At 36.5% G+C, this 20,295-nt stretch overlaps 1 protein-coding gene and 1 non-coding gene across 11 annotated transcripts in view; both read right to left on the bottom strand.

Annotated features, from left to right (window-relative positions):
* The window catches only part of TXNDC16 (thioredoxin domain containing 16), a 115,026-nt gene that overhangs the window by 12,704 nt on the left and 82,027 nt on the right, over positions 1–20,295 (bottom strand). For all 10 annotated transcript variants that reach the window (XM_017512407.2, XM_017512408.2, XM_017512406.2 and 7 more), the window contains 4 exons: positions 11,326–11,410; positions 8,971–9,109; positions 1,700–1,860; positions 369–559 (listed from right to left, as the gene is read on the bottom strand). In XM_017512407.2, the coding sequence (XP_017367896.1) occupies positions 369–559; positions 1,700–1,860; positions 8,971–9,109; positions 11,326–11,410 (576 nt within the window). The remainder of the gene's footprint in view (positions 1–368; positions 560–1,699; positions 1,861–8,970; positions 9,110–11,325; positions 11,411–20,295) is intronic.
* LOC119468677 lies at positions 10,529–10,635 on the bottom strand. Its single transcript, XR_005197419.1, has one exon. It is a non-coding gene; the product is annotated as a U6 spliceosomal RNA (small nuclear RNA).

Here is a 20,295-nt window from a genome sequence, read left to right as displayed (position 1 = left end):
AATATCTTCTGAACTCTATAATTTTAAATTTTATAAAAATAGACGAAAGACTTATGCTTTGGTAGGCCAAAGCTCCCACTGTAACAATTCTTTTAATGGCATAAATTACCAAAATCATATGTTTGAATACACTGGTGATCTATACAAGCAACATGTACTTAATGAATTAAAATTCAAGAAACAGGCCTTCATAGGGGAGCCTCTCACTGAAGCCTTGCACCTTTGGCCTCCCAATCGGAGACTGTCCACATGGACAATGCTACCAGCATTTTAATAACTCATCTTACCATTCTTTAGGTATATTTAGAGTTTAAACTTTATGGAACAAAATACAGAACTATGTCTATTAAACAAAACAGAACACTTACTGATAGGATTTTCTAGTCCTACTTCTAATTTCTTCAGCCACAATACAAGGTTTTCTTCAATTATAGCCTGGTCTGAAGGAAATGCAAATACTTGGCCACCTGAATGCAGATTCACCAAAACAAGAAGAGGAAGAGGAGGCAGAGGATCAAAATATGCCCGCAAGATTCCTCTCCCCACTGGAGTATTCTTTCTGAAAAAGGGAACAATTGAACATATTAATATTTATTTCTACAACAAAATAATGAAAACAGTAGTTTGTAGAACATTAAGCTTTTAGGTAGTATCATTCCAATAAGTTCACTTTACAAAAAGATGTCCTAAAAACCAAGAGTTCTACCACTATGTTACTGGATTGTTTAAAAGTTTTTTTTTAACATGGGCACTTTGTTGCACTTAGGAGAATAGTGGCAGCCCATGACAATTTTAACAAAAAGCAGGCATAGCCCAAAGGCTTGTCAATTTAGGCTTGACACAACCAAAGTTTCCTTCCAACATTTGGCCAAGTATCTGATCGTATGTCAGCTCAAAAATTAAATGATTACGTAACTAGAAGGTAACGAGATACTTACTTTTATAAATGCTTCTTTTCCATAAAATCATGCCTTTTCTCAGGAAAAAGAAGGCAATAATTTCAAATTAAAGAAGTAAAAATAATTATGTTCATAAAAAAAAAACCCTCTAAGTTAAAGATACTTAGTTTTCCTAATGGAACACATTCCACATTTTATAAAATATTATTTTACTCTTAGATACCTATATGATAATTATCTGGGAAAATTTTGCCTCAAGCAGAATGCACTTCACAGCAAAAATCTACAGTACGCCATTTCTATTATTTTTCAAATGAGTTTAAAAAATTTTCATCTGATGATTCTGAACAAGGAACAGTGTATTATTTGTGAATTTTGTTCACAGATATCAAATGTAACAATCCATACATCTAGAAAACATACTAGGAAATATTGCTGATGGACGTACTGAAATCTGTCTGACCTTCAGAAATACAGAAGTACAGAAAAAGAAACTGAAGGAAAAAGCCAAAATATCACAATGTTTACTTTCTGTATTTGCCAAATTTTCTGAATGGGCATCAATTACTTTTAAAAGTTAGAACAATTATTGCTTTTAAAATTTTACCGTAGAATAAAATTCAATCTAAAATAAGGTCATCTTGGACCTTGTTTGGGGGAATTTAGTTACTAAAATATCATGACGACATATTTGATTCCATAAAATTAACTCCAAAGGTATAGAGAGTTTCATTTCCTAATGAAAATGTAATAATTATTACACTTTACCTCTATATATTGAAAAATAAAAACATACTTACAGATTTAACCAGCAAGGAGTAAATGAATCCAAGTATTTCTGCTTTACCAGTGTCAATATTGCATTTTTATATTGAGGATTTATGCTGCCATCACTGAACAAAATCAGTAATGGTTTCTGAAGTCTGAAATAACTGGGAAGATTTTCCACAGTGATTTCTGGCTGTCAAAGAAAAGGAATAACAAAAAAAATGCATGAGGGATGATAATGCATAAAATAGAAACTAACATTCAAATCGCTCAATTTTAGTTTGTAAAATGTAATTCAAACACGTTTTAACTTAAGTAGATACTTTACTATATTAATAACTATGAATCTCAATCATTTTTTTAATCCCACCTCATCTTAATATTTTCACAATAAAACTACTTATAGAATTTGAGAATAAATTAATTTAAAGGAGTCCCCTATTTTACAAGATGTAACACTTCTAATAATTTGTTATGCTAAAGTCTGGACCAGATTAACCAATATACACATGATAAGTGAAACTCTTGTTATATTTGTCCTCTAACACAAAAATTTTGAAGAGAACTATAAGGTGAAAAAATATTTCTTTCTTTAACATCTATCATTACTTAAAATAATAAATAAGAATAGACACAATTTTACTTTTTCCAATATTATGGTTAAAATAATAATTAAAATAACCAAAAATATGCTAAAACAAATCCAAACACCGATCTCATTTGGGTTTAAAATAACTAATTTAATACAAAATTAGAAACTTAATCCTTTTATCATTTTTATTATTAATTAAAAGATAGGAGGCTAGGCGCGGTGGCTCACACCTGTAATCCCAGCACTTTGGGAGGCCAAGTCAGGCAAACCACCTGAGGTCAGGAGTTGAGACCAGCCTTGCCAACACGGCGAAACCCCATCTCTACTAAAAGTACAAAAATTAGCTGGGCGTGGTAGTGCATGCCTGTAATCCCAGCTACTTGGGAGGCTGAGGCAGGAGAATCACGTAAACCCAGGAGATGGAGGCTGCAGTGAGCTGAGATTGTTCCATGGTATTCCAGCCTGGGCAACAGGGTGAGACTCTGTCTCAAAAAAAGGAAAAAAAAAAAAAAAAGATAGGGAGATAATCATTCTCCTGCAATTTGCCCATGCTATGCACATTAAAATAAAATTTTGTATGTCTGTTCTCCTATTAATCTGTCTTTTGTCAGTTATTTGCATGGAACCATCAGAGGACAAAGGGGAAGCTTTCTCTTGGCCACTACACTCTTTTTATCTTAGAAATACTTCCTTTCTCTACTCACCTCCAACTCAGAGAAAGGGCCCCAAATTCTATTATATTAATATTAGCAGTAATGACCGTCTCCCCTCTCTCCCTTTCTATTTTTTCTTTCACACTTTCCTGTAATGGGGTAGACTTAAATAGTCACTTGATTACAAGTCAGGATTCATGGAATTGTCACAGTAATAAAACTTTGAGCAAATCACTCTGCACCCCAATTTTAAAATCTGTGAAATGAGTGAGTTGAAAGGAAAAAAGGTAACCATTTAAAAATACAATTGTAGAAGACAATTTTTCTAAGCTGATAGTAACAAGAATTGGAAAGTGCAACAATGCTAATATATTTAGGATTAAAAATAGCAATGACATAGAATAGTAAAGCCTTCTACCAGTTTCCATTTTTAGTCCCATGTCCATTATTTCATCCTCTGGATCACCTATGAGCTAGATACATCAATCAGATAAGTAACCTACCCAGTTGATATATGAGAAGCTGACACAGAGACTAACTTGCTAAAGTCATCACAGCTAAGCAGGGGGAAGGAGTGATGTTAGAATCCAGGCATGCTGCTTACCAGTTTCCCCTTTCTTTGGATCGCACTACAAATTCAGATGAACTTGTTTATAATGGTGTCAACCACCTCTAACTACAGTCCTAGTTAATCCTGAAATGCTAAATTCTGGCATATAACTTTCCCTATTCAGTTCTCAAAGCAGTTTGCACTTACCAATTCTCATTTTTCTTAGAATTCTTTCTCTTTCATACTCAAAATCTCCTTACACCTTCCTCTTTCATGACTTAAATCTTAGATCACTTTTTCTCCAAATTCCCATATGCTGTCTTCTTGTGTTAGCTATCATCCTCTAATCTGCTAGAGGCCATACTTTGGGCAGTATGGCCATTTTCACAATATTGATTCTTCCTAACCACAAGCATGGAATGTTTTCTCATGTTTGTGTCCTCTCTTAATTCCTTGATCAGTGGTTTGTAGTTCTCCTTGATGAGATCTTTTATATCCTTTGTTAGTTGTATTCCTAGGTATTTTATTCTCTTTGTAGCAATTGTGAATGGCAGTTTGTTCTTGATTTGGCTCTGTTTGTCTGTTATTGGTGTATAGAAATGCTTGTGATTTCTGCACATTGATTTTGTGTCCTGAGAATTTGCTGAAGTTGCTTATCAGCTTAAGGAGATTTTGGGCTGAGACAATAGGGTCTTCTAAATATACAATCATGTTGTCTGCAAACAGGGACAATTTCACTTTTTCTTTTCCTAATTGAATGCCCTTTATTTCTTTTTCTTGACTAATTGCTCTGGCTAAAACTCCCAATACTATATTGAATAGGAGTGGTGACAGAGGGCATCCTTGTCTAGTGCCAGTTTTGAAAGGGAATGCTTCTAGTTTTTGCCCATTCAGTATGATACTGGCTGTGGGCGTCACGTAAATAGCTTTTATTGTTTTGAGGTATGTTTCCTCGATACCTAGTTTATTGAGAGTTTTTAGCAAAAAGGTCTATTGAATTTTGTCGAAGGCCTTCTCTGCATCTATTGAGATAATCATGTGGTTTTTGTCTTTGGTTCTGTTTATGTGGTGAATTACGTTTATAGACTTCCGTATGTTGGACCAGCCTTGCATCCCCGGGATGAAGCCTACTTGATTGTGATGAAGGTTTTTGATGTGCTATTGGATTCGGTTTGCCAGTATTTTATTGAAGACTTTTGCAACAATGTTCACCATGGACATCGGCCTGTAGTTTTTTTAGTTGTGTCTCTGCCAGGTTTTGGTAACAGGATGATGTTGGTCTCACAGAAAGAGTTAGAAAGGATTCCCTTTTTTTGTATTGTTTGGAATAGTTTCAACAGGAATGGTACCAGCTCTTCTTTGTATGTGTGGTAGAAATTGGCTGTGAACCTGTCTGGACCTGGAATTTTTTTGGTTGGTAAGCTATTAATTGCTGCCTCGACTTCAGACTTTTCTTATTGGTCTATTCAGGTTTCAACTTCTTCTTGTTTTAGTCTTGGAAGTGTGCAAGTGTCTAGGAATTTATCCATTTCTTCCAGATTACTGGTTTATGTGCATAGAGTTGTCTGTAGTAATCTCTGATGGTAGTTTGTATTTCTGAGGAATTAGTGGTGATCTCCCCTTTTTTGTTTTTTATTGCATCTATTTGATTATTCTTTTTTATTAGTCTAGCTAGTGGTCTATTTTGTTGATCTGTTCAAAAAACAGCTCCTGGGTTTATTGATTTTTTGAATGGTTTTTTGTGTCTCTATCTCCTTTAGTTCTGCTCTGATCTTAGTTATTTCTTGTCTTCTGCTTACTTTTCAGTTTTTTTGATCTTGCTCCTCTAGCTCTTTCAATTTTGATGATAGGGTGTGGATTTTAGATATTTCCTGTTTCTCATGTGGGCATTTATTGCTATAAATTTCCCTCTACACACTGCTTTAAATGTGTCCCACAGGATCTAGTACATTGTGTCTTCATTCTTGTTGGTTTTGAAGTACATTTTTATTTCCGCCTTCATTTCATTGTTTATCCATTCGTCATTCAGAAGCAAGTTCTTCAGTTTCCATGTGATTGTGCAGTTTTGAGTGCTTTTCTTAATCCTGAGTTCTAATTTGATTGCACTGTGGTCTGAGAGACTGTTTGCTATGATTTCCATTCTTTTGCATTTGCTGAGGAATGATTTACTTCCAAGTATGTGGTCAATTTTGGAGTAAGTACAACGGGGTGCTTAGAAGAAAGTGTATTCTGTGGACTTGTGGTGGAATGTCCTATAAATGCCTATTAGGTTTGCTTGGTCCAAATCTGCATTCAAGTCCTGGATATCCTTGTTGACTTTCTGTTCCATTGATCTGTCCATATTGTCAGTGAAGTGTTAAAGTCTCCCACTATTATTGTGTGGGAGTCTAAATCTCTTTGTAGGTCACTAAGAACTTGCTTTATGCATCTGGGTTCTCCTGCATTAGGTGCATGTATATTTAGGATAGTTAGCTCTTCTTGTTGCATTGATCCTTTTACCATTATGTAATGCCCTTTGTCTCTTTTGATCTTTGTTGGTTTAAAGTTCATTTTATCAGAGACTGGGATTGCTACCCCTGCTTATTTTGCTCTCCATTTGCTTGGTAAATCTTCTTCCATCCCTTTATTCTGAGTCTATGTGAGTCTTTTCATGTGAGATGGATCTCCTGAATACAGCACACCAATGGATCTTGACTTTTATCCAGTTTGCCAGTCTGTGTCTTTTGATTGGGGCATTTAGGCCTTTTACATTCAACGTCAATATTGTTATGTTTGAATTTGATCCTGCCATTTTGTTACTGGCTGGTTGTTTTGCCTGTTAGTTGATGTGGCTTCTTCATTGCATCATTGTTCTTTACCATTTGGTGCATTTTTGCAGTGGCTGGTACTGGTTGCTCTGCTCCCTGTTTAGTAGTTCCTTCAGTAGTTCCTGTAAGGAAGGTCTTGTGATGAAATTGCTCAGCAATTGCTTGTCTGTAAAGGGTTTTGTTTCTCCTTCACTTACAAAGCTTAGTTTGGCCGGATATGAAATTCTGGGTTGAAAGTTATTTTCTTTAAGGATGTTTAATACTGGCCCACACTCCCTTCTAGCTTGCAGGGTTTCTGCAGAGAGATCCGCTCTGCAGAATGGTCTTTCCTCCGTGGGTGACTCAGCCTTTCTCTCTGGCTGCCCTTTGGAGTTTTTCCTTCATTTCAACCCTGGTGAATCTGACAATTAGGTGCCTTGGGGTTGCTCTTCTTGAGGAATATCTTTATGGTGTTCTCTGTATTTCCTGGATTTGAATGTTGGCCTGCCTTGTTAGGCTGGGGCAGTTCTCTTGGATATTATCTTAAAGAGTGTTTTCCAACTTGGATTCATTTTCCCCATCACATTAAGGTACGCCGATCAAGCGTAGATTAGGTCTTTTCACATAATCCCATAGTTCTTGGAGGCTTTGTTCATTTCTTTTCACTCTTTTTTCTCTAATCTTGCCTTCTCATTTTATTTCATTGATTTGATCTTCTATCTCTCATATCCTTTCTTCTGCTTGATCGATTCGGTTGTTGAAACTTGTATATGCCTCATGCAGTTCTTGTGCTGTGTTCTTCAGCTCCAACAAGTCGTTTATGTTCTTCTCTAAGCTGGTTATTCTAGTTAGCATTTTGTCTAATCTTTTTTCAAGGTTCTTAGTTTCTCTGCATTGGGTTAGAACATGGTCTTTTAACTCAGAGAAGTTTGTTATTACCCACCTTCTGAAGCCTACTTCTGTCAATTAGTCAAATTCATTCTCTGTCTTTTTTTGTTCCCTTGATGGTGAGGAGTTGTGATCCCTGGGAGGAGAAGAGGTGTTCTGTTCTTTGATGGTTTCATCCTTTTTGCGCTGTTTTTTCCTCATCTTTGTGGATTTATCTCCCTTTGATCTTTGAAGTTGGTGATTTCCAGAGGAGTCTCTGAGTGGACCTTTTTTTTCTGTTGAGGTTGGAGCTATATCTTTTTTGGCCTGTAGAGGGTATTGCTGGGCTCTCTTGGGCTCAGTGAGGTTGTTGGCCCTTCCCTGGAGTTTGAAGCAGGTGAGATTGGCCCCACCTTCCCAATTGTGTCTCTTCCAGAGCTGGATCTTCCTGGTTGGCGTCAAACTGGTGTATTTGCTGCCAAGCTTTCTAACAAGGGCTTCAGTCTGAGTTCCATGGAGGTGGGGCCTGCTGGGCCTTATGGTCTGTTTCCCTGCTTTCAACTCTGCCTCCCTCTGTGGGATGGTCCGTCTGCTGGCGTTAGTCCAAACTTCTGCCCAGGTTTGTGCAACAATTTGTCGCGCCTGGCGGGACCCGCTGCTCAGATTTGCATCGACAACCCACGACGCCCCACAGCCTCAGAGGGCTCTTGTGGACTGTGGGTTGTATGAGGGATGAGGTAAGGACAGGATCCAAATCGGAGCACCAAGGGGGTGAGGTCCCCCAACCATCCAAGCCAGCTGCACATTTCAGGTGGGGACACGCCAACCCTCTCATCTTGATTTGTCCCCCCGGGGTGGCTCTCGCCCTGAGGCTTCTTCCCTGGGCTATTTTCAGTGCACTATCAGTCCCACCAAAATGAACCCAGCACCTCATTTGGAATTGTGAATTCCTCTAGCCCTCTGCATCTCATTTGCTGGGAGCTGCATTCCGGCGTTGCCTTCTCACAGCCATCTTGGCACCCTCCCTCCAGAAATTAAAATTTTTATAAAAACCAGGCTGGGCATGGTAGCTCATGCCTGTAATCCCAGTACTTTGGAAGGCCAAGATGAGTGGATCACTTGAGGTCAAGAGTTTGAGACCAGCCTGGCCAACATGGTGAAACCCTGTCTCTACTAAAAATACAAAAAAAAAAAAAAAATTGGCCAAGTATAGTGGTAAGCACCTGTAATCCCAGCTACTTGGGAGGCTGAGGCAGGAGAATTGCTTAAACCCGGGAGGCAGAGGTTACAATGAGCTGAGATCCTGACAAAAGAATGAGACTCCATCTCAAAAAAAAAAAAAAAAATCCATACAAATAATAATAATAGTAACTAACATTTTTTGAATGCTTACCATGGGCTAAACACTGCACACAAAGCACTGTACAAATCATGTCTCATTCAGTCCTCATAATAACTGTCTGCAGCAGATGCTACTATGAGCTACATTTTACACATGTGGAAATGGAGGAATAGAGAAGTTAACCTACAGTCAATAAGAAATCAAACAATTATTTGAAGCTGGGCAGGCTGACCTTCCAGAACACACATGCTTTACAACAAGTTTCACCCTGGATTAAGCACTTAAACTGGACTTCAGCCACAATGGTCTCAGCAAGACATGTAAGCTTTTAGCAGTAGACTCAAAATGCTGTATGCATAATGACTGAACAATAAAACAAAACAACCCAATGAAACCTCAACTTACAAATCACCATGCCCTGTACCAACAAAAAGTGGAAAAATGTGTATTAACATATACTGTCTTTGACTGATCTAGATTTTAAATATCACCCTCATTATGAAACATACTCACAAATGTTTCCAGTAATGCATCTGTTATTATTTGAACTACATCTTGTGCATGAGTGCTAGCTAGTGGGATGCTCTCTATTTTGCCTTCTGTGTGTCTGGCAAGCAGCAGGGCTGGAAGAGTTGCAGCATATCTGTTTGACCTATGGAGAAAGGTAGTATTAAAATTCACAATCAAAATATAGCATGTCAAAAACATGAAAATTTAGGCTAGGAGGTCACAGTGTGAGGCAGAAAATGGGACATCCTACTGCTAAGGAAAAAAATGAACTCAATTTCCAGACAAACTTATATTCTATGACAACCTAGATTAAAAGAAAGCAACAGATAATAATCTATGACAAACTAGATATTTAAAAAGCGGCAAGGCAGTAATCTAGCCAGGTTTTTTTCTATACAACTTACTCAACAAGAAAATAAATAAGATTTGGAACACACTGAATGGTTCTCAACCTTTCTGGACTTGCTCACCACACTGATGAATAAGAAAATGAGCATTTATGAGAAACCTACTGTCTGCCAGGCACTATACTAAGTATTTCAATTATGTTTTTATTTAACTTTCAGAACTAAAGTGGCCATTATGACCTCATTTTACAGATGAGGAAATAGGGCTTAGAGAGTGATAAATGGCAGACACAGACTTCAAATGAGGTGTCCCTGACACAGAGTCTGTTCCTGACAGAGTCTGTATCTCTCCACTAAAACAAGGGCCCAGATCCACCCTCCTACAATTCCTTTCGCTAACTAAACCTAAAAGAAAATTATCTAAATAGGAAGAAAGCTTTGTGTAAAATTACTAGTGAAGTAGTCATGTGTAATAACTTAATTCAAGCCAGAACAAAGTATAGACATTATAACATCATAAGCATTAGTTGAGGCCAGTTTTCAGATCACTTAAAGGAACCTCTTAGTTGACCAGTTGGTTATAAACAAAACACACACTCTGAAAACTACTGGTCTAGTTCTTTGGACCACAGCTAAATGAACAATGACAGCAGAGTAGAAGATGGTGGGTGATTACCCATTGTGAGATGGACAGTCCTCATATTTCCTATCACCAGTGTTCAAGATGAAAGATTTAAGCTTAGAAATTACAATTAGGAATTTATAGTCAGAAGGTAAGACAAAACTACTGGGGCTTAGTAAAGTACACCTATACCTGAAAATGGGCCATAGAGGATGTGATGTGTGTCACTAATAATCTCCAAATCTGCAGTTCAGTCCTTCATTCTACAGCAACTAAAATATTTTGGCAGTCCACAGAAGTCCCATCTTCTACAGATAAGGTAATTTAAGTGGCCAAAAAAACACTGATTTTTATTTTTATTTTTTTCCCATTTATTTATTTTATTGCATTTTAGGTTTGGGGGTACATGTGAAGAATATGCAAGATTGTTGCATAGGTACACACGTGGCAGTGTGATTTGCTGCCTTCCTCCCCATCACTTACATCTGGCATCTCTCCCCTTGCTATCTCTCCCCAACTCCCCATCCCCCACCGTCCCTCCCCTATTTCTCCCCAACTGACCCCAGTGTGTAGTGCTCCCCTCCCTGTGTCCAAAAATATGGAACCCTTCACGAATCTGCGTGTCACCCTTGTGCAGGGGCCATGCTAATCTTCTCTGTATCGTTCCAATTTTAGTATATGTGCTGCCGAAGCGAGCACACACACACACACACACACACACACACACACACACACACAGGGTAAATAAAAACTCAGATGCTCAAAAAGTAAAATTTCTCCCAAACTATGGTAACTCCAAAGAACTCACATTGCAGGTAACAGAACACAAAGAGGGGCTGGGAGCAGTGGCTCACGCCTGTAATCCCAGCATTTTGGAAGGTTGAGGCAGGGGGATCACGAGGTCAAGAGATGGAGACTATCCTGGCCAACATGATGAAATCCTGTCTCTACTAAAACTACAAAACTTAGCCAGGCATGGTGGCATGTACCTGTAGTCCCAGCTACTCAGGAAGCTGAGGCAGGAGAATCACTTAAACCCAGGAGATGGAGGTTGCAGCGAGCCAAGATCGTGTCACTGCCTACCCTCCAGCCTGATGACATAGCGAGACGCCATCTCAAAAAAAAAAGAATCCAAAAAGGATAATTTTTATAGGAGGATGGTGAAGTACAAATCCAAGATTGACCCATGGGGGCTTTGGTCTAAAGTAAAAGAGTATCTAAAGAATCTAAGGTACTTCTCACGTGCTTTATTTCCCAGAAGGAAATATAAAATTTCTTTATATTGCTACCTTACTTTCCTCTATCAGCTGTATAAATATAAGCAATTATTAGATAACATTATTTTGTATAATTTCTTCCTCCCTAAAATTAAAAGAGCAATAAACTTACAGTAGCGAAACATCTTCTTCAGAATAAATTCCAGTGATAACATATCCTTTTAGGTAGTTTCCTGCTTCACTAAAATCTTCTTTTGCTATAAATACATAGAGAAGACAAAAATCTGAAACCCTTATAATTATGTATGCTATTCAACTGATGAAGAGATTTACAGATGGTAGCATTTCATTATTAATTACAAATATAAATAAGTACAGATGCCTTATATAATTGAATGGTTCCAAAATAAATCTATATTCTCCTAATGACATGGGATTACTAAAGAAATGTCAATTGATATAATACAATATGGCTTCCAAAACAAATGCACTCTAAATAAAATTTATAAGATTTACAGCACTCTAATGATACAGAGTTACTTAATAAATACTTTTTGCCTCTTAGTTTACTCCTATGGCAGAGTAAATGGAAACAGCTATCTTATGTGTAGCCTGAAAAGAGAAGCAGTATGTAAAAATGCTGTGCACATTACAACCACAAAATCTAAAAGTGTCTATATGCATAAAAAAAGAGAAGACTGAAAATTTTAGCCCTCTAACAGTGCCCGCATTAGGGTTGTGCAATTTTAAGAGATTCTGTGTCTTTTAAAAAACAATTCATACATTTTCTCGAATTCATTTTCATTAGTTTTGAACTTTCATTAATTTGTATCGTCTTTTCTCATTTGTTAGGATATACATACTCAAAATACACACTATTTTTTCTATAAGTTTCCAAATACATTTTCATAAATAGCATACTCTGGATCTTGTTAATAATGACTATCCTATAACCAAGAAACAAGTCTGAATTAAATCACTGTAGACTAATGAGAAAAGCACAGAGGTGGAAGTATAGGTCAAATGCTTGCCAAGTGAAGGCCAAATGATAGTTGAATTCAAACATGAAAGATTCATAGCAGTCAAATAGAAAAACACTGATGGAAGAATGAGTCACAAAGCACCTACTAGGCTAAGCATGTTGAACCCAAAGATCTGTACCTCAGCAGTCAGCTCTATATTCATAATGTAAGCATTCAACATCATCAACATCGGGTAACCACAAGATTATTTTCTTTAAAAAGGGTACATACTTTCCATAAGATTGAGCAAGACTGTCTGTAGGAAAGCAAACTTACTAAAGTAGCTCAGGAGGTGTCATGGAGAGCTTATTTACAATCACACATTTAATGAAAAAACTGGCCGGGTGCGGAGGCTCACGCCTATAATACCAGCACTCTGGGAGGCGAGGCGGGTGGATCACTTGAGAACAGGAGTTTGAGACCAGCCTGGCCAACATGGTGAAACCCCATCTCCACTAAAATACAAAAGTTAGCTGGGCATGGTGGTATGTGCCTGTAGTCCTGGCTACTCAGGAGGCTGAGACATGAGAATCGTTTGAATCTGGGAGGAGGGGGTTTCAGTGAGCCGAGATCGCACCACTGTAATCCAGCCTGGGCCACAGAGCAAGACTCTTGTCTCAAAAAGAGAGAGAGAGAGAGAGAGAGAGAGAGAGAGAAAGAAAAAAACTCATTAAAATATTTTCTTTAGCCCCTGCTACATCAAAGTAGAAAAGACTCATAAGAATATAAAAAACTCAAAAGGATTGTATGCTTGTACTTTCATTTCTAAGAGAAAACAGAATGAAATACTAGTCAATAGATGAAATATATCTAAAGCAATGACATAACAGAATCTGTATTAGCTTCTTTTCATTTTAGGTAAGTAGCAGTAGAAAAGTACACCAATATTGCCATATAATTTCCTCATTCAAAAGACTCTACTCGAGTATGTTTCTTGAAAAGTCTCTTCATAAATCCATGCGTTCATAAATCCTAAGTGACTCATAGGATGGGAAAATATATGACTGTAGATCTCAGAGGCATATCCATTTCCACTGAACTAGAATGCATACTTTCCTCTGAACATTCAAACCAGGTATACTCTTCTCCTTGGTAAAAATTGTGTATACGTCAAAGTATATGGCAACCTCAAATACAAGAAAGTACTCAATTATTTAAATAAAAAGAAACACAAAAAGCTTTTCAGCTACTATAAATATATTTAATTACATAAATAAGCACCTTTACTTAGCAATATTGCTTTTTTTCTACTATCATCTTATTGAATAATTATTTTATAGACACACATATATACATACATCTGTTTCTTAGATCTGTCAGCAGAGAGTTCAGAAGCAAGAAAACCCCAGTAAGTAAAAGCATTCTTAACTTCTATATCATACAAACTAGAAAACATAAAAGAGATGGATAAATTCCTGGATACATACGCCCTGTCAGGACTGAACCAGGAAGAAAGTGATTCCCTGAACAGACCAATAACAAGTTCTAAAATTGAATCAGTAATAAATAGCCTACCAACCAAAAAAAGTCCAGGACCTGATGGATTCACCACCAAATTCTATCAGACATAAAAAGAAGAGCTGATACCATTCCTACTGAAACTATTCCCAAAAATTAAGGAGAAGGAATTCTCCCCAGCTCAATCTATGAAGCCAGCATCATCCTGATACCATAACCTGGCAGAGAGACAACAAAAGAAGAAAACTTCAGGCCAGTATTCCTGATCGACACTGAAAATCCTCAACAAAGTACATGCAAACCAAATCCAGTAGCACATCAAAAAGCTAATCTACCACAATCAAGTAGGCTTCATGCCTGGGATGCAAGGTTAGTTCAACATATGCAAATCAATAAATGTGATTTAACACATCAACAAAACTAAAGACAAAAATCACATGATTATCTAAGTAGATGTAGAAAAGGCTTTCAATAATATATCCCTTCATGTTAAAAACTCTCAATATACTAGTTACTGAAGAAATATACCTCAGTAAGAGCCATCTATGACAAACCCACAGTCAACATCATACTGAATGGGCAAACGTTGGAAGCAATCCCCTTGAAAACTGGCACAAGAGAAGGATGCCCTCTCTCACCACTCTTATTCAACATAGTATTAAAAGTCCTAGCTGGAGAAATCAGGCAAGAGAAAGAAATAAAGAGCATCCAGGCTGGGCACAGTGGCTCATGCCTGTAATCCCAACACTTTGGAAGGCCGAGGTGGGCAGATCACATGAGCTCAGGAGTTCAAGAGCAGCCTGGGTAACATAGCAGAACCCTGTCTCTACTAAAAATACAAAAATTAGATCTCTACAAGGAGAATTATAAAACACTCTTCAAAGAAATCAGAGAAGACACAAACAAATCGAAAAACATCCCAAGGTCATGAATGGGAAGATACAATATCATTAAACTGGCCATATTGCCCAATCTACAGATTCAATGCTATTCCTATCAAACTACCAATGATATTTCTACAGAAATAGAAGAAAGCTATTTTAAAAATCATATGAAACTCAAAGAAGGTTGAACATTATTTTCTGACAATGTTTTTCATGTAATTTTGCATATTAAATAAACCTGTTTATCTCTCTTTTGGATACTACAGGGGCCCTCTGTAACATAACAAAGTTAGTTTGAGGTCAAAAAGACTTCATTTTAAATTTGATTTCGGGAAGCCTATTAAATTTATGTCAAAAGTTTAAAACACTTATCAAAATCAATCACAGGTCACTGTAAAATAAATCATTTATTTAGCCAAAGTAATAATGAAAAGGTTTTAAAAAGCAAAGACCTTTATTCTTTGATTTTAAAAAAGACTGTTTTTAAAAATTAAAAGACTAATAAAGACAGAATATGTCTCTTCTCTCTCCCTTTTCTGAGAGTTTATTCAAAAGGTGAATAAAAGTGTTTTACTTTATCTTATTAGTATTACACGAAATTTATGTGCAAAAGAGAAAACTAAATTTTTACTCTTGTATTAGTATATTATCAATTCTAAAGCTGATTTTAATAAAAACTTATAAACAAATCTAATTTCAATAACCTTTTAATCACACAAGACTATAAAATAAACTTTTTGTAATCTCAGAAAAATTTTGAAGTTTTTTAAAACTTTCTGTAATTTAATCTATTTTTTTATTCCTTGAATTTGAAACAATCTAAGTAACTTCTAAATTTTTTTCTCACACATTTTTATGTCTTTATAACTTTCCTCACGAAAAATATATTGTGCTTTTTTAATAGACTCTTTAGAATTGTTTCTCTTACACTTAGTAGTTTTAATTATGTTTGTTGACTATAATTTTGACTCTTAGTGACCCAAATTTCTAGTAAAAACCTAGAAATTAATTTTGAACAGTTTTATATCAATCTTTGTAGATAAAAATCATTTTATATTTTTAGAAAGATTTGTTAACAAAATTAAAATATCTAAATATATTTAGCTTTTTAGATCATATAAAAATAAGACGTCAAAGTACATAAACCTGTATTTAATAATTAATGCTTTAGTATTTTAACTTATTTAGGAATGACTCAGACATTTTATTATTTAATATAACATGACTTTAAGATTAGTTTTGGAGAAAAAAGGAAATTATGACACAGGTACCCTCCTTAATGTCTTTCTCAGTTGTCCTGGGTCCTGAGTACCCATGTGGCACCTGATGGCTATAAAGGGCAGGGCTCTGTTGGGTCCTAAATTTACGTACCAGATGTCAGGACAGAAGACAGAGCTGTGAAGAGCATAGCTGGAGGATGTGACCACTCCCAGCATGGCTGTGACGCAAATCTGGGCCAAGCAAGGAGCAACATGGGACACTGCAGATGGTGTCCTAAGCATTGACAACATGTCTCCAGGCCTCACCATGGCCACCTGTCCAGACCCCAGAATCTTGAAGCTTAAAACCAAAGACCAGCTTACAGTAAGATGTGTGCAAAGTTCTGGGGAAGCCCAACAGCCAGCATTAGCCCACAGACAAATCAAGTAAGTGCCAAAAATATAGAAAATTAGCAGTTTTATGACCTTAAAATATGTAAAGATAGCATAAACCTGTCTGACCAGTAGACCTAGGCAAAAATGTCTGAATTATATATCAGTTACACTCTTGAAGCCATTTTTACTTTAGTAACAACTTTAAAACTAGCTTTATTTACCAAATATCACACATACATAACACATACAGACATAGAGACATCCAGACAGAAACAGATTATATGGCTTTTATAACAAATTTTTATTTGCTAGCTCTTAAATGGTTTCTCTTTTCTTTTTTAAGCCTATAGTCAGCAAGATCTTTATTTTTTTGTTTATTTATTTATTTTTTAGAGACATGGTCTTGCTATGTAGCCTAGCAGCTGGGCTTACAGGCTGCCTTTTATTTTATTTTATTTTATTTTGGAGACAGAGTCTCACTCTGTCATCCAGGCTGGAGTGCAGTGGTGTAATCTCGGCTCACTGCAACCGCTGACTCCCAGGTTCAAGCAATTCTTGTGCCTCAGCCACCAAAGTAGATGGAATTACAGGCACATGCCACCATGCCTGGCTAATTTTTGTATTTTTAGTAGAGACAGAGTTTGACCATGTTGCCCAACCTAGTCTCAAATCCCCTGCCTCAAGTGGTCTGCCCATCTCAGCCTCCCAAAGTGCTGGGATAGTAGGCATGAGCCACTGGGCCTGGCCCTGGCTACCTTTTGTAAAGAGTCTTTTAAAAGAGGCAGTAAAAATATTGAAATCTTTTCAGAAGCTTCTGCATACCAATAGGCATCCCTGAATAAGCCTAATTAGAGAGTCCTCATTTTTAAATGTACTTCTAAAGTATAGCGTTTTTCATTTGAAATGTTCTACTGTAACTTTAAATTATCTTTAGTAATATTTTTCCATTTTTCTAAGTGTTTGCAGGTAGTTGTAGCCAGAAGGTGGAGTACTCAGTTCTTCAGAAATTAAGGATCTCATTTTTATGGTGAATCTTGGCTTTGGCTCTCAGATTTCCTTGATCAACTTAGTCAATGACTTTTTTCCTACCTATTAGTGCAAGAAAATGAAACAAAGGGGATAGAACACAAAAGTCCCTGCAAACTTCTGAAAGCTGAAGTTCATACTACCTGCAGTATTGCCAATTAATGTCAGTTTCTGTCTGACTCAAATATCTAAGGCCTCTAACTAGATATAAGTCAGTTAATTATCAGATCTAATTTGATCCTGGACCCAGTCCAATTTCTGTAGCAACTTCCAAACCCAGTCCAGATTTTAAAATTTGCTCAAACAAACTCAGATACCTCAAAACACAAAGATGTGGAGCTTCAAAGTCTCAAAGAGAACTTACTCACAATCTCTAGTGGCTGAGAGAGAACAATGGACACAATGGGCCCAGTGGGTACCCCACTTGGTCACTCGAAGCTGCTGGAGGTGGCTGGAAGCTCTACTGTAGGTCCCATTTCTGACATCATTTGTTAAAAGAAAAACTTTAGACAAACTAAATTTAATAGAGTTTAACTGAGCAAAGATCCATTTGCCAGTTGGGCAGCCCGCTCAAACCAGAATAGGTTCACAGCAACCCCAGTGCTACCATGCAGTCAAAAAGGATTTAGAGACAGTAAGAGGAAAGTGATGGACAGAAAACAGTAGTGAGGTGCAGAAACAGACTGGTTATAGCTGGCATTTGTCTTATTTGAACACAATTTGAACAGTTGGCCACCTTTGATTGACCAAAACTTGATGAGTGATTTAAGAGCCGGTTAGAGTCTGTATACGCATCTAGTTAGATTACAGTTCACTATTTATGGAGAAACCTTTAGGCTGAACTTAAAATATATAAGGAAGCAGCTTTAGGCTAAATTTAACCAGAGTTAGCTTTTATTACCAAAACATACATTTATATAAAAATGTTAATAAATTCATAAGAATTTTATTATTTATTCTCTCTTCAATAGATGTTGATTGTCCAGCTACTAACATATTAATGTTTGCAAACAATGAAAACAAAAAAACTAAAAGAAATAAAAAGGAATGAATCTCTAACAGAAAATTTTGTGAACAATCCAGTGAAATAATGAAGTATAATATCCAGACTACATCATTTTGGCATACCAGAACTACCTTTAAATAATTTAACATTTTGTTTTTTACTTTCGTTGTGAGATGACTACATGTACATTTTATCATCTTTTGTGTAAAAATATGATCAAATACACCATTTCTGATGTTGATTCCCTATGTAAAAAACAATATGAAAAATTATTTTCAGTACGTAAATTAGGAAAAAGTTTTCTCTGTGAATTAATCAGCATCCTTGTGTGAATTGCAACTTGTGTGTTGCAATTCATTATGTATGATGATAGGTGGCAAAAATTTCATCTTTTTGTTTCCGATTGCTACCAGATGGCTTAGGGCTAAGTTTTACGATAAACGACAGTGTTTTCAGACTTTCTATATAATTGTCCGCTACTGTTTTATTGCTGACTTTTTACATTGTCTCCGATGACTTTATTATATTTGTGCTTTTTATTATCTGAAGACTTAAATTCTCCTGGGAAGGAGGCCTAGTGTGAATAATAAATGAGAAGGTTAGGGCCGCAGGCATCTGAGGTACACAGAGAACAATGTCAATCATGGGAGCAGAAACATTCAAAAGTGAAGGAAGATGGAGGAGTAAAACACAAACTTCCCAATTTTTCATTAAAAATTTTTTTTTCATTAGTAAGGCTATGCTCTCTATAAGGCCAGGCGTGGTGGCTAACGTCTGTAATCTCAACACTTTGGGAAGCTGAGGTGGACAGATCACTAAAGGCCAGGAGTTTGAGACCAGCCTGGCCAACATAGTGAAACCCCTTCTCTACTAAAAAGACAAACTTAACTGAGTGTGCTGCCGCATGGCACATGCCTGTGGTCTTAGTACTTAGGAGGCTGAGGTATGAGAACTGCATGAACCTGGGAGGTGGAGGTCGCAGTGAGCGACATGGCACCACTGGGTATCCCAGCCTGGGCGACAGAGCAAGACTCTGACTGAAAAAAGAAAAGGATTTCTCTCTAGGATTTTGCCTTCAAAAATGATAAGTCACAGGGCAAACATTAATATTCTTATTTTTTTTTGTAAGTTTCTTTGGCTTTTACTTTTTACAATTCTGAAAACAAAGTAGAAAAAAATTGCTAGATGTAAATTTGTAGAAAGCAAAATTTAATAAGTAGTTAATAGTAGCTATTATGTGCAAATATAAAGCTAGAACAGTGGGGTCCTCTTCTCAGACAAATATCTTAAAATCTTTCATTCAGAATTTGAAATCCATCTCAAGAAAAGAAAAAAACAAGGAGGAGCAAAGTTTCCTAGATAAATGGTAAGAATTAGTACAGTGAAGAAAACAATGAGGGTTTTGCTACTGACTCAAAAGGCCACCTCGATGCAAAAGCAACAAATAACATTACCAGAAATACTATTGGTTAGAAAAAACACCCTATGTGTACCCTTTTTTAATAACTTACTGAAAGACACATTCCTGTGAAGCAAGAGATAAATAAAGAGTATGAGTCTAAGAAAAGAGAAGGTATGATATTAAAGGAATACAGTAGTTTATGATGCCATGTAAAACTATCAAAGTAAAAATAATTGTTATAAGCATTATAGCAAAGTTGAATGCAAAAACATTAATTTGAATTGCATCAAAAATAAGACGAACTAATAAATGGAAAGATATACAGGTATGTACTAAAGCAAATATTAAATGTTAATGGTAGAATCTAGGTGGTGAGTATATTTGCAAAAATGTTGGAAAAGTGAATGCAAGAATTTTCTTTCAAAAATTTACATTTGATTATGTATGATGCAATAAATAAAAAAATAAATAAAAGCTCAGCAATAAAGATAATATGAGTCCATAACATGAGACCACAGCATACCAAAAAAAAAAAAAACAAAAAAAACAAAAAAACATAGAACCTCATCTCTACTAAAAATATAAAAATTAGCTGGGCATGGTGGCACATGCCTGCTGTCCCGGCAACTTGGGAGGCTGAAGCAAGAGAATCACATGAACCTCAAGGCAGAGGCTGCAGTGAGCCGAGACCACGCCACTGCACTCCAACTTGGGTTACAGAGCAACACTCTGTCTCAAAGAAAAAAAAA

Source organism: Cebus imitator, unplaced genomic scaffold (genome assembly GCF_001604975.1).
Source record: "Cebus imitator isolate Cc_AM_T3 unplaced genomic scaffold, Cebus_imitator-1.0 Scaffold472, whole genome shotgun sequence".
NCBI lineage: Eukaryota > Metazoa > Chordata > Mammalia > Primates > Cebidae > Cebus > Cebus imitator.
The sequence above is the reverse complement of the archived record's forward strand: the minus strand, read 5'-3'. Positions and strand labels throughout refer to the sequence as shown.